We start from the raw sequence: 21403 nt of genomic DNA on the forward strand, positions 1-21403 counted from the left end.
ATGAGTTTATCTCCTTGCACATCTCCACTGTAACACCCACTTCTTGCCAGCCTGACCTGTCTGTAGTCGCCAGAGAAGGTGATACAGAGAACTTGCCTACAGATTCCTAGCATATAGATGGTTTTCATGTAGATCAAGGGACTCTCAGGGAACATAAGAAAAAAAATTAGAAGAGCTAAAGCACCTAAGTAGACTGTCACTTGGTTCCCTTTGGCACTGAATTAGGACTTTGCAAGACATTTGCAATTCTCTTTCCCAGGCCACCGTAGTCCACTCAAGGATATTGAGGAAACATGCTCTAGGATAGGCCCAGGATTTCAGGCAAAATATGTGTTTTTTCCAGCTACCTAAACAAGCTATGAGTCAGTGGCTCTCCAGATTACAACCACTACCACCACCATCATGACCACCTCCTTAAAATAAGTTTAGACCAGGGTTCTCCTCCCTAGGCCTTTTTCTCCTGTGTTTTTTTTCCTGAAAACGATGATCGCACCAACCTGGGCCTCTAGCACACCATGGCCCATACCCCTTCCTCAGTGCCCCAGATTACCATCAGCATCATTCTGTCTGGTCTCATTTCCTTGAGTCTGCCCTACTGCTCCACGTTCATGTGCAATCTGAACAAATGAATTTCCTGCAGTGGAACCTACAAGAGGGTTACCAGATCCAAGGTGGGGTGGGTGGGAAACCTGAGAAGAAGGTATCACCCTCAGTCCCCATTCCCTTCTCTCTGAGTCAGCTTGTCTGTTCTTGAGCATTTCCTGAGTGTTCAAAACAGACAAAAGGATTACACAGGGTACTGTTTGCCAAAACCCATGTCCTAAATCTGGAATCCTGTGCATATTTTTGGAACAGAAACTGAAAGGGAAATATTACACACAGCCTTAGTGATGGGAGAGTAACTCTTAGCAGCTTGAAGGAACATGCTAAGCCTCATGCATATGTCTGCACTCGTACTCAGCTGGACCAAGGCAAGCATGCCCAGTTGGGCCAGCAGCAGAAGTTGCCTGCCTGCTCCCAAGGCTTCCCTGGGACATCTTGCTCTCATTTGATGAAATAACAAGCCACACATATTAAATATATTTTCTTAAAACCTGTGTCTGAATTTTTGGTTGACCGAGGTCACAGTAGTGTTTTGCTTTCAGTTACCTTGACTGGAATATTTTTCCTAGTTCCAGAGTTATATTTTCTCCTGATGACAAATTTGAATGCTAAATGTGTTCCAGGGGAAAAAGACCAAAGACGATGACCTATTTCCTTCCTGAGGGGTTTTATTTCAGAAGTGGAAGACTGTATCCCTAGGGGTCATTATAACTAGTAACTCTTAAAATTCTTGTTGGGGGCCCCAGGTTCGGTGCTACCGTTTTGTGGTGATGTCTTCCCCACATTGGCTGATAATTGTGCCCCTCATTGTTTGGTCTTAGATGTTAATGAGTGTCTGGATCCAACCACATGCATCAGTGGGAACTGTGTCAACACTCCAGGCAGCTATACCTGTGATTGTCCTCCCGACTTTGAATTGAACCCAACTCGAGTTGGCTGTGTCGGTAAGATCTTAAAACTTCTTAGAGAAATATACTTTTATTTTTTAAGCAGCATTGACCATTCCACTCTCAAATTTTAAAAAAGTGATAATGTAAAAATTTAAACATCTTCTAAGTCTGGTTTGTACTTTCAGTTATTTTTTTCTATACGTAAATTCCCAGTATATGTGTTTGGACACTTTTTAGTTTCCAAAACTAAAAAAGTAGATTGTGGTTTTTAAACGGTTTCTTAAAGGAACTTGAATTTTCAATCCTCATATAGAGAGAATCTTCTTGATACTCTTTTGTTTGTATATGGAAACAGATACCCGTTCTGGAAATTGCTATCTGGATATTCGACCTCGAGGAGACAATGGAGATACAGCCTGTAGCAATGAAATTGGAGTTGGTGTCTCCAAGGCTTCCTGCTGTTGTTCTTTGGGTAAAGCCTGGGGTACTCCTTGTGAGCTGTGCCCTCCTGTGAACACATGTAAGTGAGCATCCTCCTGTTTATTATTATTATTCCTGCTCAGGCCAGTTCTCCTTTATAGATCCACAGGATAGACATCACAGAGGGAGAGAGCTGCCACCAGTCCCTACTCTTCGATCAGAGAAGGGAGATCAAACCTCTTAGCTCTGTTGAGGCACCCCACTCCCAATTTGGGTCTCAGAAATATCCCTACTTGGCTTATAGTAAATGGTCAAGTGGGGCAGATATTATTTCCCTTCTATTTGAGTAAAAAGTAGATAGCATTATTTTAAAGAAGATTTTCCAGGCTAGGTTACTTATAGAATATTGCTTACCTTCCAGGAACACATCAATTTATCTCTCTTGTCATCTATTGGCTAATTTTCAACTGCTCTAGGACAGACTAGAGTGTCCTGGGTGAAAGAGAAGCAATTGGTCAAGTATGAAAGGGAAGACTCTTTTCTGTTTTTGTGACATGACTTGAAAGAAAGCTTTAGAATGTGATTTTTTAAGGACATAAATAAGTCTTCTAAAAAATATAAAGGGCTTCTCATTTTTCTAAGTAGGTCCTATGTTAGGATTCAGAGTTGGGTATAGCTTCTTAGGCAAAGTTTAGTGGTTCTGCTAATAGTGTGTATTAGGATAGGTACTGATTCTTTCTTTCCTTGCTGAAGGGTCATTTAATACACTTGTTCTAAAATTATTTGTTGAGTACCTAGAGTGTGTACTTTGGATGTGCAAAGATGAACTTGACTAGATTCTGCTTTCCAGAAGTATACAGTCTAACAAAATATGATCCAGACAGAAAAGCTATAATTCAGCATAAATCTCAATAAAGGAAGAAAGAAACAGTTACAGTGCCATGAGCAGGAGAAGAAGCACTCCTGGTTCCAATTAGGACTCTATCACTTGCCGCCCATGTAACTTTGGGCAAGTTACTTAGCAAGACTGAGTTTCATCATTCATTTAATGCCTTATAGGATTAAGAGAAGTCATTCGTGTCAGACACTCAGCACAAGGATGAATGCTTACTTAGCAAGCACCTCCTTCTGTCTTCTCTTCAGAAAGGAAACTCAGTTCTGAATGGCAGAGGTGGTGATGAATTTGTTTTTTAATTGTCCTTGAAGGAAGGGTATGACCTGAAAGAGAAGAATAAAAAAGAGTAAAGATTGAAGAAAGAGGAGAAAAGAAAAAAATGAGAGGTGGATAGTTAATTTTTTGATATTGAAAGAAGCAAGCCAAGATGTTTAAGTAGGGGAGTCAGCTCTATTGATTAATAATGATTAGCAAAGCAATAGAGGTCCACACTACCCCAAACTGGACCAGAGCTAGAACTGGAATATATGCACGTGTACACTTAGGTGTATACACATAGCATCCCAGAAGGCCAGGAGAGGGATTATCAGATTTGGGAAGATAAGGATAGAGTATAAATGAGCTGATTCTTATTGCTCACCAGGATGACACAGCAGATTAGGTATATTCTTATTTACTTGTTCCTCTATGTATCACACTGCTGGTGGATGGCACTGAAATAAATGTTTTTGATTGAAATACTTGAATGACAGAATTAATGGAGGGAATCAAAGGACACTGTAGAAAGTTGGTTTGGGAAACCAGAGAAATCAATACTGCCCTCCATAGAAACAGGGGCAAGAAACATCTCTAGGCATTAAAGAGAAAAGTGCAATGGGAGGGACACCTGGGTGGCTCAGTTGGTTAAGCCTTTGGCTCAGGTCATGATCCCAGGGTCCTGGGATAGAGCCCCTCATTGGGCTCCCTGCTCAGTGGGGAGTCACCTTCTCCCTCTGCCCATCTCCTCAGCTTGTGCACTCTCTCTTTCTCTCAATCAATCAGTCAATCAATCAATAAATAAAATCGAAAGAAAGAAAGAAAGAAAGAAAGAAAAGAAAGAAAGAAAGATGAGATGGGAAACAAGAAATAACATTTTTTCCTAAGTTTTTGTTTGGAGAGGTTTTTGGAGACAGGCTGATCAACATTACTAAGGAAGGAATTACAGCCTACAGAAGTAAGGCTGAACAAAACAAAAATCAGAGTTCTCTAGGAAGTAAAAAGGGGAAGAAAATCTTTACAACAAAATGGTGACAGCAACAGGGAATAAAATAGTTCCCAAGAACGTGAGGCCAAGAGATTAGATGGAGAGTCCAGAGACTAGGGACAGTGGCTTACGTTTATTTGGCACACATAAGAAAAGCCATTTGAAAATAACACGTAGACACCAAGTTGTTAACTTGCTTATGACAGGTGGGGTAACTGCTGAAGATTTGTGAAAATGTTGCAGTTGGATGCATCAGTATTTGTCTATTTCTAGAAGTTTTAGGTTCAAAGGAACTCAATTTGATTTTTTTTGTTTCAATAGCTGAGTATAAAATTCTCTGTCCTGGAGGAGAAGGTTTTCGGCCCAATCCTATCACTGTCATATTGGAAGGTAATTCTGTGTCCTTGATCTTCAAGCATGCACATTTTGAACTTCCTTGGGTTTATTTACAATGCTGAAGAAATGCTACTGTTTTCATTGTGACAGACATTGACGAGTGCCAGGAGCTCCCAGGGCTGTGCCAAGGCGGGAAATGTATCAACACGTTTGGCAGTTTCCAATGCCGCTGTCCAACTGGTTACTACCTGAATGAAGACACCCGAGTGTGTGATGGTAAATGGTCCTTCTAGGATTATAAGTTCTTTCAACTATTGAGTACCAACCTCAAAAATCAGCATACAGTCACCAGTAAAACTAAGAATTTAGCAATATAGTGCAATGGTCTAAACATGAACATAGCCAGGTAAATATGCCACACATGGGGCAGATGGCATTAAGGTTACTGACATGCTGTCATTTCCAGTACCCCCCAGATCTTCCTCTTTTTCTAAGAAAAGTAGAATTTGATTATCTTGGGCCATACTCCCACCGATGCCTACAGTTTTCTGGGCTCTTTAGAAAAGCTATTTTTGCCAGAGTAGCACAGAACTAATTTCAGTGACTTCTATATTCTGGGAAGTTCTGAATTCCTCTTCCTCGTGTTCTTCAGCACTTATCTGTACTAATGCATCGAAATGAGCTTCCCTTAAAAAGGCAGCCTCTTTGGCTTTATGATGTAAGTGATAACTCCTCTTTATCCTGTGTTACTGGAAAGATGGACCACTTTTGGCTTTCAGAGCACTTGGACCATAGACCAGGGTGGGAGAGATGGTTTCCATCTATATGCAGGAGTCACATGACTAGTTAGGGAAGATATCTCCTTGTGTCCCGGAGGAGAAATGTTTCTCTGTCTCTCCAAAAGGCTTATTAGGTGACCTCGATAAATGATGTCATTGGATATTAGTTGAGTATCACAATGTAACCTTTGACAATGACACAATTGTAAGACCTCTGGAATTAACAAAGATTAGAATCAACCCCTATGTTTGAAAATGGGAACAAAGGTGTGAAATACCTACTTTAACACCTTACCAATGCAGGTTCTTGAGACCAGTTGTTGATGGCTTCAGGGCGTATCATATCCTTCCATAGATTTTGTGAACATTTGAAGCATTAGCTGTCTTTCTGAAGGATATTTGAAAATTATAATTTGTCCACATTTCCATCTCTGCATGCCTTTGAGAATGTTACAGACTCATTTATTAGGAACTCATTCCAGAAAGCAAAACCTCTTTTTCTGGAGCTTCCTTTCCTGAAAACACACATATTAGCGTAGACAAAGTACACTGATGAATTAAACATCTATTTTTCTTACACGGATTTCAAAGTACCCCGGTGGCTTTTTTCCTCAATTGTCAGCATTTATATGGACTCTGAACATTAGCCATTCCACAGAGTGAAGTTTTCATATTCATATACCACTTTCTATTTGGATTACAGATGTGAATGAATGTGAAACTCCCGGAATCTGTGGTCCAGGAACATGTTACAACACTGTCGGCAACTACACCTGTATCTGCCCTCCAGACTACATGCAAGTGAATGGGGGGAATAATTGCATGGGTAAGTCCAAGCTTTTCTAAAGCATGCTTGTTTGGTCCTCATCTATGAGGAGAAAAAGAGCTTGTAAGCACAGCAGTTGGTCCTTAGTGTAACATTACTCATCAGACCAAGTGCTGTCTGCCACCCTTTCACTGTCTTTGTGAGGGCCTCCTCCCTTATAAACCATGAGCTTGGCCTTTTTTCTCCACCTTGTGTGGGTGGTTGGGAGTTTTCTTTAAAATGTAATGTTGGAAAATCCCAAACAACAGTTTAATAGTACTTCTTTTGTTTGACTGGGTGTATCTTTATACAATTATATTTACAGCACTGACCTACAGTATTAAAACATCATGAGTCGGAAATGAGAAAATTGCTGCCAAATAGCAGTGGAGAATTGTTACTAAGAGACTGGGTGGAGAGTTGTATAAAGTTTATTAATGCTGCAGTTCCATAATGACTTAGTTCTGTGGCACAAAATACCAGGGAATACATTTCTCAAAGTCCCCTTTCGTATGGCAGCATATATGGATAGAAAATTGGGTAAGGGCAGGCCAGGCCATTCTTGCTCTCATCAAAGTCACAAGTCACAATAAAATCCAAAGAAATACACTCCTTGAGAATCCCCTTAGAAATCTGTCATGCTTTCCCTATGACATCACCAACCCCTTCTCTCTAGATATGAGAAGAAGTCTGTGCTATAGAAACTACTATGCTGACAACCAGACCTGTGATGGAGAACTTTTGTTCAATATGACCAAGAAGATGTGCTGTTGTTCCTACAACATTGGCCGGGCCTGGAATAAGCCCTGTGAACAGTGTCCTATCCCAAGCACAGGTGAGTTGCACCATCACCAAAAACATAGGTTGGTACATTACCCATGGCTTATTGGTGGAAATGAGTCTCAGCAAGGGAAGAAAAGGGCTCGTCGTTTATCTTCCTAAGCAAAAATTCGCTCACAAAGACAATTGTTTAAATTCACTGTTGATTCTGGTCCTTCCAGCTGAAAATTGAGTCACAGAACACACTTTCTAACTTGTTCATTCACCAGACTGATAAACTCAGCGGATCATAAGAATATAAACATTGTTAGTGTTATGGCGTTCACCATGGAACTAAAAGACTGGAAACATTAAGCAAAAGCAATATGACAAATAGGTGAGCCATATCCCTATTATTCTTCCATATTTATAACTGGTCTTGTTCCAAAAAGAGTTTAAGGCAGCCCACAAAGATTTGAATGTAAAATAAGAAGGCCTAAGGCAAATGGCAAACAAGGGTAAGAAACTTGGAGCAAGGAGCGAGGCTAATATGCAAAAATCCAAGCTGGGAATTTCTACATTCTTGCCAAAGATGAGCAATAAGTTTGGCTCCAAACTTCCTAGCAGCTCATATAAAAAGCAAGAGATAATCAAGTCTAAGAGTCTCATTGACTACAAAGCAAACTCAACACCAAGCAAAAGCACAACTCTTCTTGAAAGAAATTGTTTCTTATATCCTCATAGAGAACAATCTATATGATGTTATTTGTGTAAAAACAACAAAAGTCTAACCCATGTCCTTGGAGTAAATGAAGTGAAGCCTGGTTCTCAGATGGTAAATGATGACATTATCATTTAGGGTGAATGAACTGTGATGCAGGTATTGCTTAAAACATTCTATAGTACCTACTCCATTTCCCCACAGTGATCTGGAAGACATTAAATCTCTTGTCTAGTGCTGACAACACATAAAACAGGATATTCTTTTTTAGTGAAATATACCAGTTCATCCAGTGTTTACTCCAGAAATAATGTAATCATCATCACTTAGCATTACCTATGAGTTATCTCTGGTCTGTCTTTAGACCAGGCATTGGCAAAACTATAGCCCATGGACCTAATCCAGCCCACTGCCAATTTTTGTATAGCCCAAAAGCTAAGAATGGTTTTTACATTTTTAAAATGGTTGGAAAATATCAAGAGTAGAAGGTCATGACCTGAAAAACATATGAACTTCAAATTTTCGTGTCTGTAAATAAAATTATATTAGAACATAGCCATACTAATTTGTTTACTTATTTTCTATGGCTGCTTTCATGGGATGGTTGAACAATTTTAATAGAGACTGCACAGCCTGCAAAACCTAAAATATTTACTCTTTAGCCCTTTAAGAAAAAGATTGCTAACTCCTGATTTTGACCAATGGTCTTCAAATCTTTTGATTACACATACCTATCAGTAAAAAAAAAAAAAAAAAACAAAACAACTAGCGATTACATGTACTTGGTGTGTGTGTTTACATGTAAAAGTATATGTGTATATGTCTTTACACATTTTTCAATTAGATCAAAAAATGCATGTATTATTTTCATAAAGTGTTCTATTAGAAAATATGCACAAGACTAATTTTTTAATTAGATTTTACAAAGAGAAATAGAAGTCTTAGTATTTTTCTTTTTTATCTTAATGGATCATGGTTCTTCTACAGACTTCTTGGCAACCCCTAATAAAGATTATCATTTACTTTCAGAAACATCTGAGTTTTTAAAAACTTAAGTATTCTAAATATAAAATACAAGATTCCTTCTTCATGTTGAACCTAGCCAAATCTGGTCATGGCTTTTCATTAGGTATATGGTCTGCACACATTTTAGGAGGTCCTGAAATTTGTCTGGATGACCAGTGTTAGCTTGGCATTATACTGGTTATTTAGATGTAGGCACTCAAATATCAAGGAAATAAGGCACTGGGGGAAGAACATGCTACATGTTTTATTAAAATACTTCCAGAAACCTTTTATAATTTTCAGTGGGTTTGACCAATAGGACAACCTTGAGCTTAGATCGATGCCATGCTCTATCAATTAAATTACACTCGGGATCTGGAAATACAGGACCTCAGAGTTCAAAGGGACTGCAAATGGCACTTAGTCCATCCTTTATTATCAACTTTGATGAATTCAGGCACATGAGAAGAAGATAAGAGGGTTGGGGGAGGGAGAGAGAAATAACGAGAGAGCTGCACCAAATGAAATCCAGCTCCCCGAATTGAAGTAATGCCACAAATTGGTTGTTTGAACTGAATTAGTCATTAATAGACTTGATGTCAAGAACTTGGCTAGATTTGCTATGGTCTCCCCTGATCTACTGAGGAAATGGCTTTTGTAAGCATTCCTCAAATCCTAGATCTCTTAATGTGAATGGAAAGAGGCACTCTTGTCAGTCCCTGGGTTCAGAGCTGAACAACATCCTTCTAGAAACCCAAATTCCTACAGGCAAGCTCATACAAATGCGTGGGCTGTGATATGGAGCCCTTTACTTTTTCCTCAGTATTACGTCAACATGAGTTCATTCCATTCAGTGTTTACCTTCAGGACAAGGTTACAACATCTGTGGGAATTTTCAGATTTATTTCTTATTTTAAATTCTTCAAAATACAGATAAATATTTTTCAAGACATTTATGAAGTTCTTTCAGCCTAGCTAGCCATTGCTCTTTGCTGACCCCTATTCTCGCTCCCCTCACCCCATCTTTTTTAATTACTACAGATGAATTTGCTACACTTTGTGGAAGTCAAAGGCCAGGCTTTGTCATTGACATTTACACCGGGTTACCTGTTGGTGAGTTATGATGCCATTGTTGGAATTTTCTGGTTTTGCCTTTGTGTTTAAAAAAGGGAATACATACCCTTATTTTCTCAGTTTGCTTTTTTTTCTTCTTAGGAGAAAATCATTAAACAATGCCATTTAGCTTTATTGAAACACTGATTCTTAGTTTGAAACAAACTACAAACACCCTGTGTAGCTCCACCTAATTGGCAGCTGCATTTGTTGCTCGTGATTAAGGGGACTGGGAAGCTTTTCCCAAAATTACAATCAAGCTTAGTTTAACCAACCCTAGGCATCAACAAAGAGAGAGATTCTGGGAGTAGGGCCAGTTGACGTTTGATTTGACTATAATTCCCAATCTTTCCTTCTAAGACATGAGTTTAATACGACTTTTAATACTGATCTCTATGTGTAGGTTGTTCACATAAAGCCCTTTTGGGGATCAATTTTATCTCATGTGGAATCTCCTCAGTTCATCTACTTCGGGAATTTCAGATGTGAACTAAAAATTCTTTCCAATCGGAGGCCCCATCTGGTAACTGGAGCAGAGACCACTGCAGTGTTAGAGATGCTTGTGCAAGATTCAGAAGTATTGCACAGCGTTCAGCCAACAGAGGCAAGGCCTTTGTGGTTTAAAAGCAAATAACATAAAAGTAGATGGAAAGCTATTGCATTCTCAGACTTTTTCCCCAGTGTGATTTATATGCATCCTTAGATGCCCCTCTTAAGTCTGAGCAATTGTGTCTAGTAGCAAACATCACCACTTGCTTGTTCCACCTTATTCCTAATAAGTAAACTGAAATCCACATCAGCCTTTCCAATGACCTTGTTTAAGAAAACAAGGGTCTGGTCCAGCAATCAGCCTGGCTACCTTAGTGCCAAATCCATATGGCTCCACAGGCTAGTCAACGTCCAAAGAAACTTCATGGTTTGGAAGGAAAAGCTGCTAAATGACATTGGCATGAAACACCTGGCCCTCGCTGCTTTGTTTTTCCCCTTCCCAAAACAGATCTTTTCATCTCCCTAGAATCTCTGATCCAAAGATAAGTGGTCTTTAATAGTAATGGTTCTCCATGGACAGACCAGGAGTGTCCCCCAGAAAGGCCTGCCCTCTAAGGTTGGCAGCAGGTGAAGATTCAAAACAGTATCGACATCGTCCACTAGTTGAGCTGGAGACATCTCAGACATCATGTAGTCCAAGTGCATTGCTTTACAGCTGAGGGGACAGAGGCCCAGAAGGGGAAGGGACTCAGCCGAGGTCACCTAGCTAATTAATAACAGAGCTGGGACCCAAATCCAGTCCTGACTCACAGCTTGCTTTGCCTCAAGCTCTTGAAAGCTGGAAATATGATAGTTAGCAATATACTTATTGTTACCAAATTCCACCATGACAAAATATTTAGATGACTGAGAAACTTTGTTTTATTTGAGTTTTATACTCTCCTTCTGAAAGTCTTAAGATTGTTGGCATATAGAGCCCATTCGTATGGGGTTAAAACTATAGCAAGTTTATTAATCTTGTCTTAAAATATAAACTTCTCCAAGTTGAAGTTCAAATGAAATCCAGACAGGAAAAGAAAATATAACTTTTAATATGTCCTTTTGCTATTTTATGCCTGACAATGGCTAGAAATTTGACCCAGTCTGTTTTTGTTAAACTTGATAATATATCATTTTTATTTAAAATAAATGAATGTGAATATAATGTTTCATGTTTGAACTAAAAGAATATCATCCGAATTGTTTGTTTGCTGATGGCACATTGTTGTGATGTTACTTTGCAAAACCTTTTAAGAACATGAATGATAAATGTGTGAAAAATCCCAAAACACAATCACCTGTATTCAAAATAGCAATATACACTAAACTTTTTTTTTTTCATTAAAGAGATCGATTTGCCTTTAAACAAAATCAAACCCTTTAGAAAAGGGTCTAAAATAAACCTGTGATCTGTCAACTTTCTCCTTCAAAGCAGGCTGGCTTTAGAGTATGATTATTCTGAAAGTGTGGCAGCTCTTGTAAGCTTCCCATGTACAACTGTGGCCGACTTCTGATGCTGGAGGCAAACAGAGTTCCCTGTAGAGGCTCCAGACTATAATATGTCAACAGAAGTATCTCAACACCCCCTCCCAACTTCTGAAGTGCTCTGTGAAACTCCAGCAAAGAGTGGTAGATGGGTCCTCCAAGATAACGAGTCATTCGATTGTGGTTTTGTGAAACTGTGGTGTGGAAGAGCCTGAAGGAGGCAGAATAGCCTGTTAGCAGATTTCTGATATCAAATCCTCATTCTGCCTCTCCTGAGCTGTGGGGTCTTTGGTGAGAGCCTCAGTTCTACCATCTGCCCAGTGAGGGTAGTCCCAGTACCTGGAGACCATCTCATAGGGTGGTTGTGATGATTCAGTGAGTAAATCCAGGTTGAATGGTGAGAAATAGTCCAGGTTTAGAGCAAGTGAGACACTGTCAATACTCCTACTGCTATTATCCTAGAAGACACTGTATGGTTGGGAGTTGAGAGCAGGTCAGACAGACAGGGAACCACCGTGCCAGTGAGGAGGCCAGACCTACCCACAGGGCCACCTTGCCAGCTGGCAGCCTGTGTTCTGGCTCTGCTGTCATTCCTCCTTGGTCCTGTTTTAATGCTCACTGATCCAACTTCCAGATACTGATTCTTAATTTACCAAATTTTAATTGACTCAGACAGCATACTAGGGACTGGGGAAACAGTGGTGTCACAGCCAGCCCCAGCCCCTGGCCTGAGGAAGCCACAATCTATGGTAATGGGCTTTCCTCAGTGCTAGCCCCCACAGTCACCATGGGCCCTGCATACAACTCCCAGACGTCACTCACCCACTTCTCAAAGCTACATGAGGGAGGAAGGGGTGTTGAAAGGGAATTTGAGAGTTCAGAGTTGTCTATGACCATGGGTTCCTCAGTTCTCCACCAGCTCTCCTTTCCCATTCTTGTCAAACACCACCACACCCTTTGGGTAGAGAAGCTATTGATTCTCAGAGGTTCTTTGATTCCACTCCTCCAGTACATAGTACCCAGTGGGTACCAAAATGGCTCCTACCATTTTGGACAAAGCTGATGTTCTGAAACAAAACCAAAAAGACAGACACTAAATCCAGATAGACACTAAAGGACAGACACTAAGTCCCGGTACTAAATCCAGACAGAGTGTTTGAAAAGCAGTTTATTATTTCCACTTACTATTGATTGATGTCCCACATTTCCATCATCACCACTCCAACACACACATGCCCATCCAAACACCCATGCACTTTCTCTTTTTTTGTTTTTGGACCTTATGTAAACATTGAGTTAGAAGCTGCTGGCTTTCACGGTTGATTTACCCTACACAGAGATCACGAATTATGCCATCACTCATGTGTGGCTGCTATGTTTCCAGATATTGATGAATGCCGGGAGATCCCTGGGGTCTGTGAGAATGGAGTGTGTATCAACATGGTTGGCAGCTTCAGATGTGAATGTCCGGTGGGCTTCTTCTATAATGACAAGTTGTTGGTTTGTGAAGGTAAGTGATGTCACTATATCATGTCCAGAAATGAGCTGATGAGCTACTTGCCCACTTGCCCACACAGACTTTGCCAGTTTCACAACATTGGAATTTCAGAAATTCATCAAGCTCTAGCAGTAGCATAGGGCACCATAAGGAACATCATTTTTCCATGCAAAAAATTCCCTAACTCCCAGTGGGAAAAGCAGGACGTACATTCCCAGCCCTGCCCCCCCCCCCCATACACAATGTAGTAGATTTCCCAGCTGATATAAGAAAGCCTTGAGTTCCTAGGTGTGTCGCATAGACTGCTTTTGTTTCATGTTGCTTGAAAGTGAGCATGGGTGGTGGGCGGTCATCTTTACTTGAATCTCAAAATAGTGTTCTCTTCCAAACGGAGCCTACGCTACTCCCAAGTGAAAACAAGGTTAATGCAAATATTCCAAATGCATGAGAGAATTCCAAATGGCAAGAACAGCAAATTCGATTTTATATGAAGAATGTTGGCATGTGTGCAAGTGGTACTTTTTTCATTTTCAAATTACCTCCCCTTGCCATGTGTATGTACTGTGATTCTGTGCATTCCTCACAGCACTTCATATTTTTCCTACATCTGGGGAAGATAGTATACTTTTACATTTTAGTAAAAGGGACACTACAGGTTATTAAATATACCACGTACCCTAGGATAGCTGGAATCATTGTCTATTCAATACTTAAACTCGGGGCCTCTTGCAGAGTTTTTGTTCTTGTCGGAAAGGATTATTACCCCTCAGCATGTGTGAGAGCACATGTGTCAACATTTTAATGTTAAAAAACCTTTTTTTCTTAAACTAGGGACAACTTGCAGACCATGAGTAAAGTTTTGGTCCTCAGCACATGCTTGTTAAATTCTCCTCACCAGGCTTTCAGTTACGTGGCCAAGTGGGCACTTGTCCCTGACTCTGCCTGCCCTGGTGGTTGGGGTGGGGTGGGAGGTGCTGGGGGGGCATTGGGGTGATAGCCATTTACAGCCTTCCTCAGGAGATAGTCATCTCAGGCCTTGGCCCTAGCCCTTGTGCTCTGTTGGAAGGCCATCAAGGATCAGGTGTCTGGAGAGGAAGCATGAGAGGAAGCGTGATGCAGAAGAAAGGAGCCCACAGCAGATGATCTGATAATGCTAACCTTGGCTAGCCAGTCTTTCCCCTTTCATACATGCCTGGGATGCCTGCCACTGTCCTGGGGCCTCTTTTGTTCTCTTCCATTTAGAGATCCCAAACCTATATGCATGGCTACCTGTGACCATCAATTCAACCTAGACATTGCTAACAACATGAGATAGCTGTACCAATGTTAGGGCACTTTGCTGTCAGGATAGTAGTCAGTGGACACTGAGATTACAAAGCACTCCAACTTTTGGGTTCTGTTTCACAGGATATAAGGGATATATTCACCCTCATCAGGGTGAATGTTTAATCCAGGGCCCACTGCTTCCTAGCACACTCTTAGCTCTCTGGATCAGAAAACGAAGGTTGATTTAATACATGCCTCAGTAACCCTGAAATTGGAATGGATTCCAGAAGTGATTTAGGGAACATCCATGAATCTGTTCTCCTCAATATGCATATAATCCCAAGCAGGGCCTCTGATGCCCCACAGCAATGCTTCTCTGTAATACCTTGGCTTCTCCAACAACAGGCTACTCTATGTTTCTGTATGCTCCTAAGATGAGGGCAGACCTACTGGGTGAGGTGGTGCCAGTCTTGGGGCATTGTAACCCAAGGCAGGCATACTTCTGCACTTGTATCTGCTGCCCAAGGAGGCACCCCCTGCCCCCCCCCCCCCCATATTAGAAACTCCTACTGACAGTAGTCTTGTAGTCTCCTTATCACAAAAGCATACACCTGTGAGGTATCAGTTGATGTATTTGCCGCCCCCTTGTGGGAACTTCTTTGGCTGAGCCCATTTTGTAAAACCCTAATACTGGTGCTAAGAGCCAGCTTCCTTCTGCTTGTGTTTAGGCTATTCCATTTACTAGACTTAGCCTGAATTAGATTGTTTTGTAGAAGCAGGGACAGAGAACATGAATTTTGTTCCATGGCATAGACTGGACTATGCAGTAACTTTCATAATGGCATGAATTTGAATTATGTTAGCTACCTGGTTAAAAAAAAAAGAAAAGATAGGCAAATAAACCCCCTGAGTATAGTCAAAGCTCTGAAGCACACAATATCCATTTATTCTTTTCTTTAATAGTAAGAGTTGGATTGTTTTAAGTAGTTTTATGTGCAGTCTCTCATGTTAAGTTTCTTGGTTTGACTGGCATGTGGCAGTACTTTAAGTAGAAGCCTCTACAGCCCTGTAGTTAAACACACTGCCTGTGAATCAGGAACATCGGCATCAATTGCAAGCTTATTGGAAATCAAGAATCCCAAACCATTCCCCAGACACACTGAATCAGAATCTGTGTTTCAACAGGATCCCCAGTGATTCATAAGTGCATGAAGTCTTGAAATGCCCTGCTTACAGAACTTAGAAGGTTCTAAGTTCTATAAGCAGAACTTGGCAACCTGGTAGATTCATAAAACCCTGGGGCTTTGAGCAAGTATATTTCCTTAGGATATTTAGTCTAGACCATGCCACGTCCTGGTCCTAACAGCTGAGTTTTATGGCTTTTTTTTTTTTTTCAGACACAGCATCATTACAGACCATATGTGGTCATAAACCAAGTACTCGCATTTATGAAAAATATTAGCAAAGGGGAAAAAGTAGAAAGGGCCTCTTCAGTGTTACCTTGTGTTCAATAGAACTGATCAAAATAAGAAAATAGAAACCTGTTTTATGTGAGAGGCTTCATCAACTTGACACCACATTCTGTTCTCCTTCTAATAAAATTCTCTTCTGCTTGGAGATATTGACGAGTGTCAGAACGGTCCTGTGTGCCAGCGCAATGCGGAGTGCATCAACACAGCAGGCAGTTTCCGATGTGACTGCAAGCCCGGCTACCGCTTCACTTCCACAGGCCAGTGCAACGGTGAGTGCTCCGCCTGCACGCCCTCACGAGCTGCCTGTGCCCACCTGTGGGCTAGCTTCATCATGTTTCACATACCTGAAGTTTTTTGAGGTCAGGTTGAAGAATACATGAGTTACAGTTTAGACAGCTGAGTTCTAGTAGCTAGACTAGCAAAAAAGAAAATTATTGAAATGTCTAAACACTTACAGATATGTTATCCAAACAAGAAATATATCATCTGCATGCATAGATTTCATATTTGCTTATCTCCTGCCCTGCTGCAAACAGCCCTTCCCACAAATACACACATGTGCATGCACATGCATACATGCACACAGTCCCCTAGCCAGTATTCAGGGCCAAATACTTTTTTGTTTGCTTTTACATAATCCCCCTTAGGGTGGGAGGTTGTCACCATTCCAGCCACATACCCCAATTCTAGATAGTGAACCTCTCCTGAGCTGAGTTAGATTATACTGCATAAACCAAGCAAAAAGAACCAAGAGCACCACTTTTGCTCCTAAACCTCTAACAGAACCAGGGGCAGCAAACATGAACAGTCTTTTATCAGCTATAAGTCACCTACAGTAAAATGAGAAACTGTCCCCTAGAGAATAGAGTATTTTCGTTGTTCACTTTTGTCACTGGTGAGGTACAAATAAAAAGGATGAGTGAGCTCAAATGGGTGGTAAAGTTTTAAATATCTGATGGCATCTACTAGCCAGTGGTAGCAAAATTAATACACCAGTGTTTCAGCCCAGAAGCAAAATTATACCTCAGATGATTTTCATGCGAGTTTTTGAGTAATTATAAATCATTGTATATTTAGCACAGAGGTCAGAAAGAATGTTATTTTGCTATGGTTCATTTCCCAAGGAGTTTCCTGGATATTTTATGCATTTGTGAATGAAACAACACAAGGGAACATGGTCAGATTTTCCTTGGACTTCCTTGCCTACCAGTGATTAAGTGGTAGGAAGTGCACTGCTCTCTGTAGGGTATTTTGCATTGTTTTATTAGACCTTGGTGGGAAGAGGGTGTAATAGCAGAACAAAAACTCACTTTAAGAATCAAGGCTTGTTTTGTTGGGTTTAAGGGAACATGTGCAAGTGTTTAGCATTTTGTCAACAAAGCAGTTGTTATCCGTGTATTAAAAAAACAGGACAGGAAAAGTGGGGACGTCTCTGATATGAGTCACAATACCCTAGTGTAACTTGGCATTTATACCACTTCCCTGCATTTTGCTCTTAATTTATATTTCTTTGAAACTGGGCAGAATAATTCCAATCAAAATAAAGAATTGCTGATAATATAGAACGTGTCGTTTCACACCATTTCACGCTCAGGCAAGAAATGGGACAAGCTATTTATACATCAAGACAACACATCCAACCAGGGCCTACTGCGGCTTATCCCTGCCATATTTTCCTGTAGAACATTAGCACTCATAAAACTCATCCAGCACTAACCAAGGATAAGTACTGTGAGTGAGTGCTGTTTGTAGCCAAAGCTCACTTTCCCTCATTCATTGGAATCCTCAGAAGAAAGAGAATGTACTTGAGTTTCGCAATTATTCAGCCTCTAGGGCTGAAGACTTCACTCTGGAATTCCCTTCATTTATGTCTTTAAAAAACTGTTAAAATGTCTTCAAATGCTATCCTATGCATGGCATTTTTTCCAGCATACCGCAGAAGATGTTAAGAACCAAAGTTTCCTTTCCTGTGCTTAAGATGAAAAGAACCAAAATTTCCATCCCATCATTAGATTTTTACTTGAATTCATAAGTACATCATTTCAAATCCCAAATTACAGCTGGCCATATTACCCACATTGTTGAGAGAACGTGTAGGTATCTAAGCCCAGGATGCTAGTCTGATGTCAGGAACTGTGTAGTTAGAGCAAATGCAGCCCTCTTCTGAAATGTCTTGCCCAGCTAAAAGCAAGAAACATGTTGTTCCTCATCACTTCCTCATAGTCTCCTCTGTCTGTTATGTCTTTCCCCCTAAAACCCTGTTAAAACCTATTTCAGCCTCAGATATAATTTCCTGGGAGCTCAAATCTGGTGCTTGTAGAAACCTAGTTTTCTGGTCTCAAGACAAAGTGAACCTCACAGTTAAGTTCTCTAAAATTGTAACTTTTGGGCACCTGGGTGGCTCAGTGGTTGAGCATCTGCCTTTGGCTCAGGTCGTGATCCCGGGGTCCTAGGCTTGAGTTCCGCATTGGGCTCTTTGCAGGGAGACTGTTTCTCCCTCTGCCTATGTCTCTTCCTCTCTTATGAATACATAAAATCTTTAAAAAAATAAAAATAAAAAAATAAAATTGAACATTCTATTTTACCATTAGAATCTCAAGATGCTCCATGTTTCATTTTCTTAAAACTAACATGAAATAGGCAGTGTGGGAAAGAAAATCCCTAACTGGAATTTTTGTAATTCCTTTTCTAAGATGATCCTTAGTGCACTCATTTCCTGTGAGCCCCAGAGATAAGACAGACCTAGTCCCTTGCATACTTTGAAATCCACTACTACCTTAGGGCACCCAAGGTTTGGTCCATCTCTGGTATGGTGGGTCCTGAGATACCCTTCCTCAAAACCAGCTCCCTTTATGGAACTTAGTGATGGAAATCAATTTCTTAAATCCATTTTCTCCATTGGGGATGTTCATAATTTGTTAGGTTAATAAGCAATCTAGGTGAGCAGTAGCTCCTAAGCTGCATTTCCTGATTTCTCCATTAAGATGATATATTCAAGCTCACTTGAGATTTTTAAGTTACATGGTGATTCATCAAACCTAATGTGCTGTGTATTGGAAGAAAGTAGTTGTAACAATGGCAGCCTGAGCACATGGAATAGAGGGCATCTCTTCTCTTCTGGCATGAGCACAACTGCTTTGTGCAGCAAAAAGTGCCCATTCCCAGTTAGTGTCTTCTCAGGGGACAAGACAGGCCAACAGCAAGTTTGGATTATTCAAATGGAAGCAGGCTATTGCTGTGCTTTTACAGAATCTATACTCAAGTTGGCATTCTGCTTTTTCTTCTCTTTGATGACAGTAGGATGATACCAAGATGATACAGTGCTCTTCAGATGACATGTGTCCTAAACATAGAATCTTGAGAGCTTTAAAAAGAAATTAGAGACATAAGTAGGCACACAGTTATATCATTTGTAGATTCATCTAATAAATTCTGCCCCTCAGAGAATCAGATTTCAGGAGAGCAACAAAGATTCACTTGATGATAAATACAATATAGAGCTTAGCAGAGCTTAGCTCTGATTGGCAGAGGCAAGATGACAGGGCTTTCCTCTGAATGAATAGGAATAAGAAGAAACATTGTTAGGATTGTCAAAAGGTTATAGGAATAAGACAAAACAATGAAGTAAAACTGGAACAAGGGACAGCTTGGGTTGTCCATGAAGAAAACCTATCTTAGCAATGGGATTTGCTTGACTTTGCTATAAATTTCCAAAGGAAGCCATGAAGGGTCCATGATTTGAGGCACCAGGTCTGGACTAGACAAAATAGTTAACTCATTCCACAGTCTGTGATATTACTTAGGCACATAATCAAATGGATTATCTCCCAACTTGAATTCTTCTTCCCCATTCTACTTCTAAATCTTCTCAGCTTTCAGAACATGTTTTTTCATCCCTTCATGAATTGTTAATATACTCTGAGTGATCTCAGTAAATGAGAATAAGTTTTAGCTGGTTTTGAGGTAAAAGTAAATATAATGCCAGTGTCTCTTCTACTGGCTTGGTTTAGAGCTAGGATCAGTCCTGAGCATGATACCTAGAAGTACGTTATTTAACACAATTTTGTCTCCTAAGACCTACCTAAGATTCTTAATGATACATTTTATCTACAGATCGCAATGAATGTCAAGAAATCCCCAATATTTGCAGCCATGGACAGTGTATCGACACAGTTGGAAGTTTTTATTGCCTTTGCCACACTGGTTTTAAAACAAATGCTGATCAAACCATGTGTTTGGGTGAGTATGCGATTATCATTTTAACTCCTAGCCTATTGAAAAATTCATTTGCATCTGAATATATATATAAATATTAACACTAAACCTTCAGTATTAGTTTTGCTATTTGTAAAATAAAAACACAGGCAGGCATGTAGCATTAACATCCCTTGGTATTTAATCTTTGGCAATCTGAACACAATAAACCTCTTCCTTGATAGTCATTTGGCTGCCAGGTTAGAAAAACTTCTAATGAAGGGAAAAACTGAGAAAAATATTAAAACAAAAAATACTTTTTATTAATGCTGATAGCCTATTATTTTATTAAATCTGTGTGGGTTTGCCTTATTGGAATAGAGTGCAGCTTTTGAGTGTTTGACTATGAGCATTTTTTGAGAAACATCTATAGTTTGTACCAGATCCTCAAAGGCAAACTTCTAGATCCCACAAAGATGATAAACAAACAAACCACCATGTTTTTCTAGGGCAAAAGCTCAAGATTTTAAATCTTTTACCCCTTGCTTTCAGCACTAAGTCATGATGCTGATTTGGAATATATTCCAATATTAATCACTGTCTCTCTTTTCCTCCTTCCTTTTTCTACTTTCAAACAATATCCATTAAGTGTTTTGGGGACTTCATGAATATGGTTCAGTTTCACAACTGGAAAAGAAGAATCAATAGAGTAATGTTTATTTATTTATTTATTTTTTTAATTTATTTATGAGAGAGAGAGAGGCAGAGACACAGGCAGAGGGAGAAGCAGGCTCCATGCACCGGGAGCCCGACGTGGGATTCGATCCCGGGTCTCCAGGATCGCGCCCTGGGCCAAAGGCAGGCGCTAAACCGCTGCGCCACCCAGGGATCCCTAGAGTAATGTTTAAAGAGCATATCTTTCACTGTAATTGAGTTGATCCATTAGGGAACAGTCTTTTAAAGTTTTGTCTTCTTCAGAACAGATAACAGGTTTTAAACTAAAGGAGTATCATCAGCCCTACTTGTCCCTGGGAAGCTAACCCCTAGAGCAATGGCACCCTATGTAACAATCTTATTCCCTCTTCCATCTGTATTATCTGGAACCCTCTACCCAAAAGCCTGCCCTATAGGGGAATTTCACTGGCTTGGCTAAAAATGAATCAAAGCAGCAGCTCTTGATTGCTGGCAGGGTGACTCATCTGGATGTCGTCTTCAACCACAGACACACACGTTGGACCACTTTGTGGTCAGCAATAGCTTTCTGATTTAGGATCATAGATAACTTATCTTCATGTCCAAAATTTGAAAGTAAAGGAAATCCTAACTTGAAACACTGCATTTTGTTAACTTGAGGTGTTGTCTTCCACTCCCAGAATCTCCCTACATTTGCC

The 21403-nt window shown here is 40.3% G+C and overlaps 1 protein-coding gene across 2 annotated transcripts in view; it reads left to right on the plus strand.

Annotated features, from left to right (window-relative positions):
• Nucleotides 1-21403, plus strand: part of FBN1 (fibrillin 1) — a 227453-nt gene that overhangs the window by 171605 nt on the left and 34445 nt on the right. For both annotated transcript variants that reach the window (XM_041743578.1, XM_041743577.1), the window contains exons 37-46: nucleotides 1425-1547; nucleotides 1849-2013; nucleotides 4373-4441; nucleotides 4538-4663; nucleotides 5870-5992; nucleotides 6648-6806; nucleotides 9498-9569; nucleotides 12967-13092; nucleotides 15965-16087; nucleotides 19932-20057. In XM_041743578.1, the coding sequence (XP_041599512.1) occupies nucleotides 1425-1547; nucleotides 1849-2013; nucleotides 4373-4441; nucleotides 4538-4663; nucleotides 5870-5992; nucleotides 6648-6806; nucleotides 9498-9569; nucleotides 12967-13092; nucleotides 15965-16087; nucleotides 19932-20057 (1212 nt within the window). The remainder of the gene's footprint in view (nucleotides 1-1424; nucleotides 1548-1848; nucleotides 2014-4372; nucleotides 4442-4537; nucleotides 4664-5869; nucleotides 5993-6647; nucleotides 6807-9497; nucleotides 9570-12966; nucleotides 13093-15964; nucleotides 16088-19931; nucleotides 20058-21403) is intronic.

Source organism: Vulpes lagopus, chromosome 2 (genome assembly GCF_018345385.1).
Source record: "Vulpes lagopus strain Blue_001 chromosome 2, ASM1834538v1, whole genome shotgun sequence".
NCBI lineage: Eukaryota > Metazoa > Chordata > Mammalia > Carnivora > Canidae > Vulpes > Vulpes lagopus.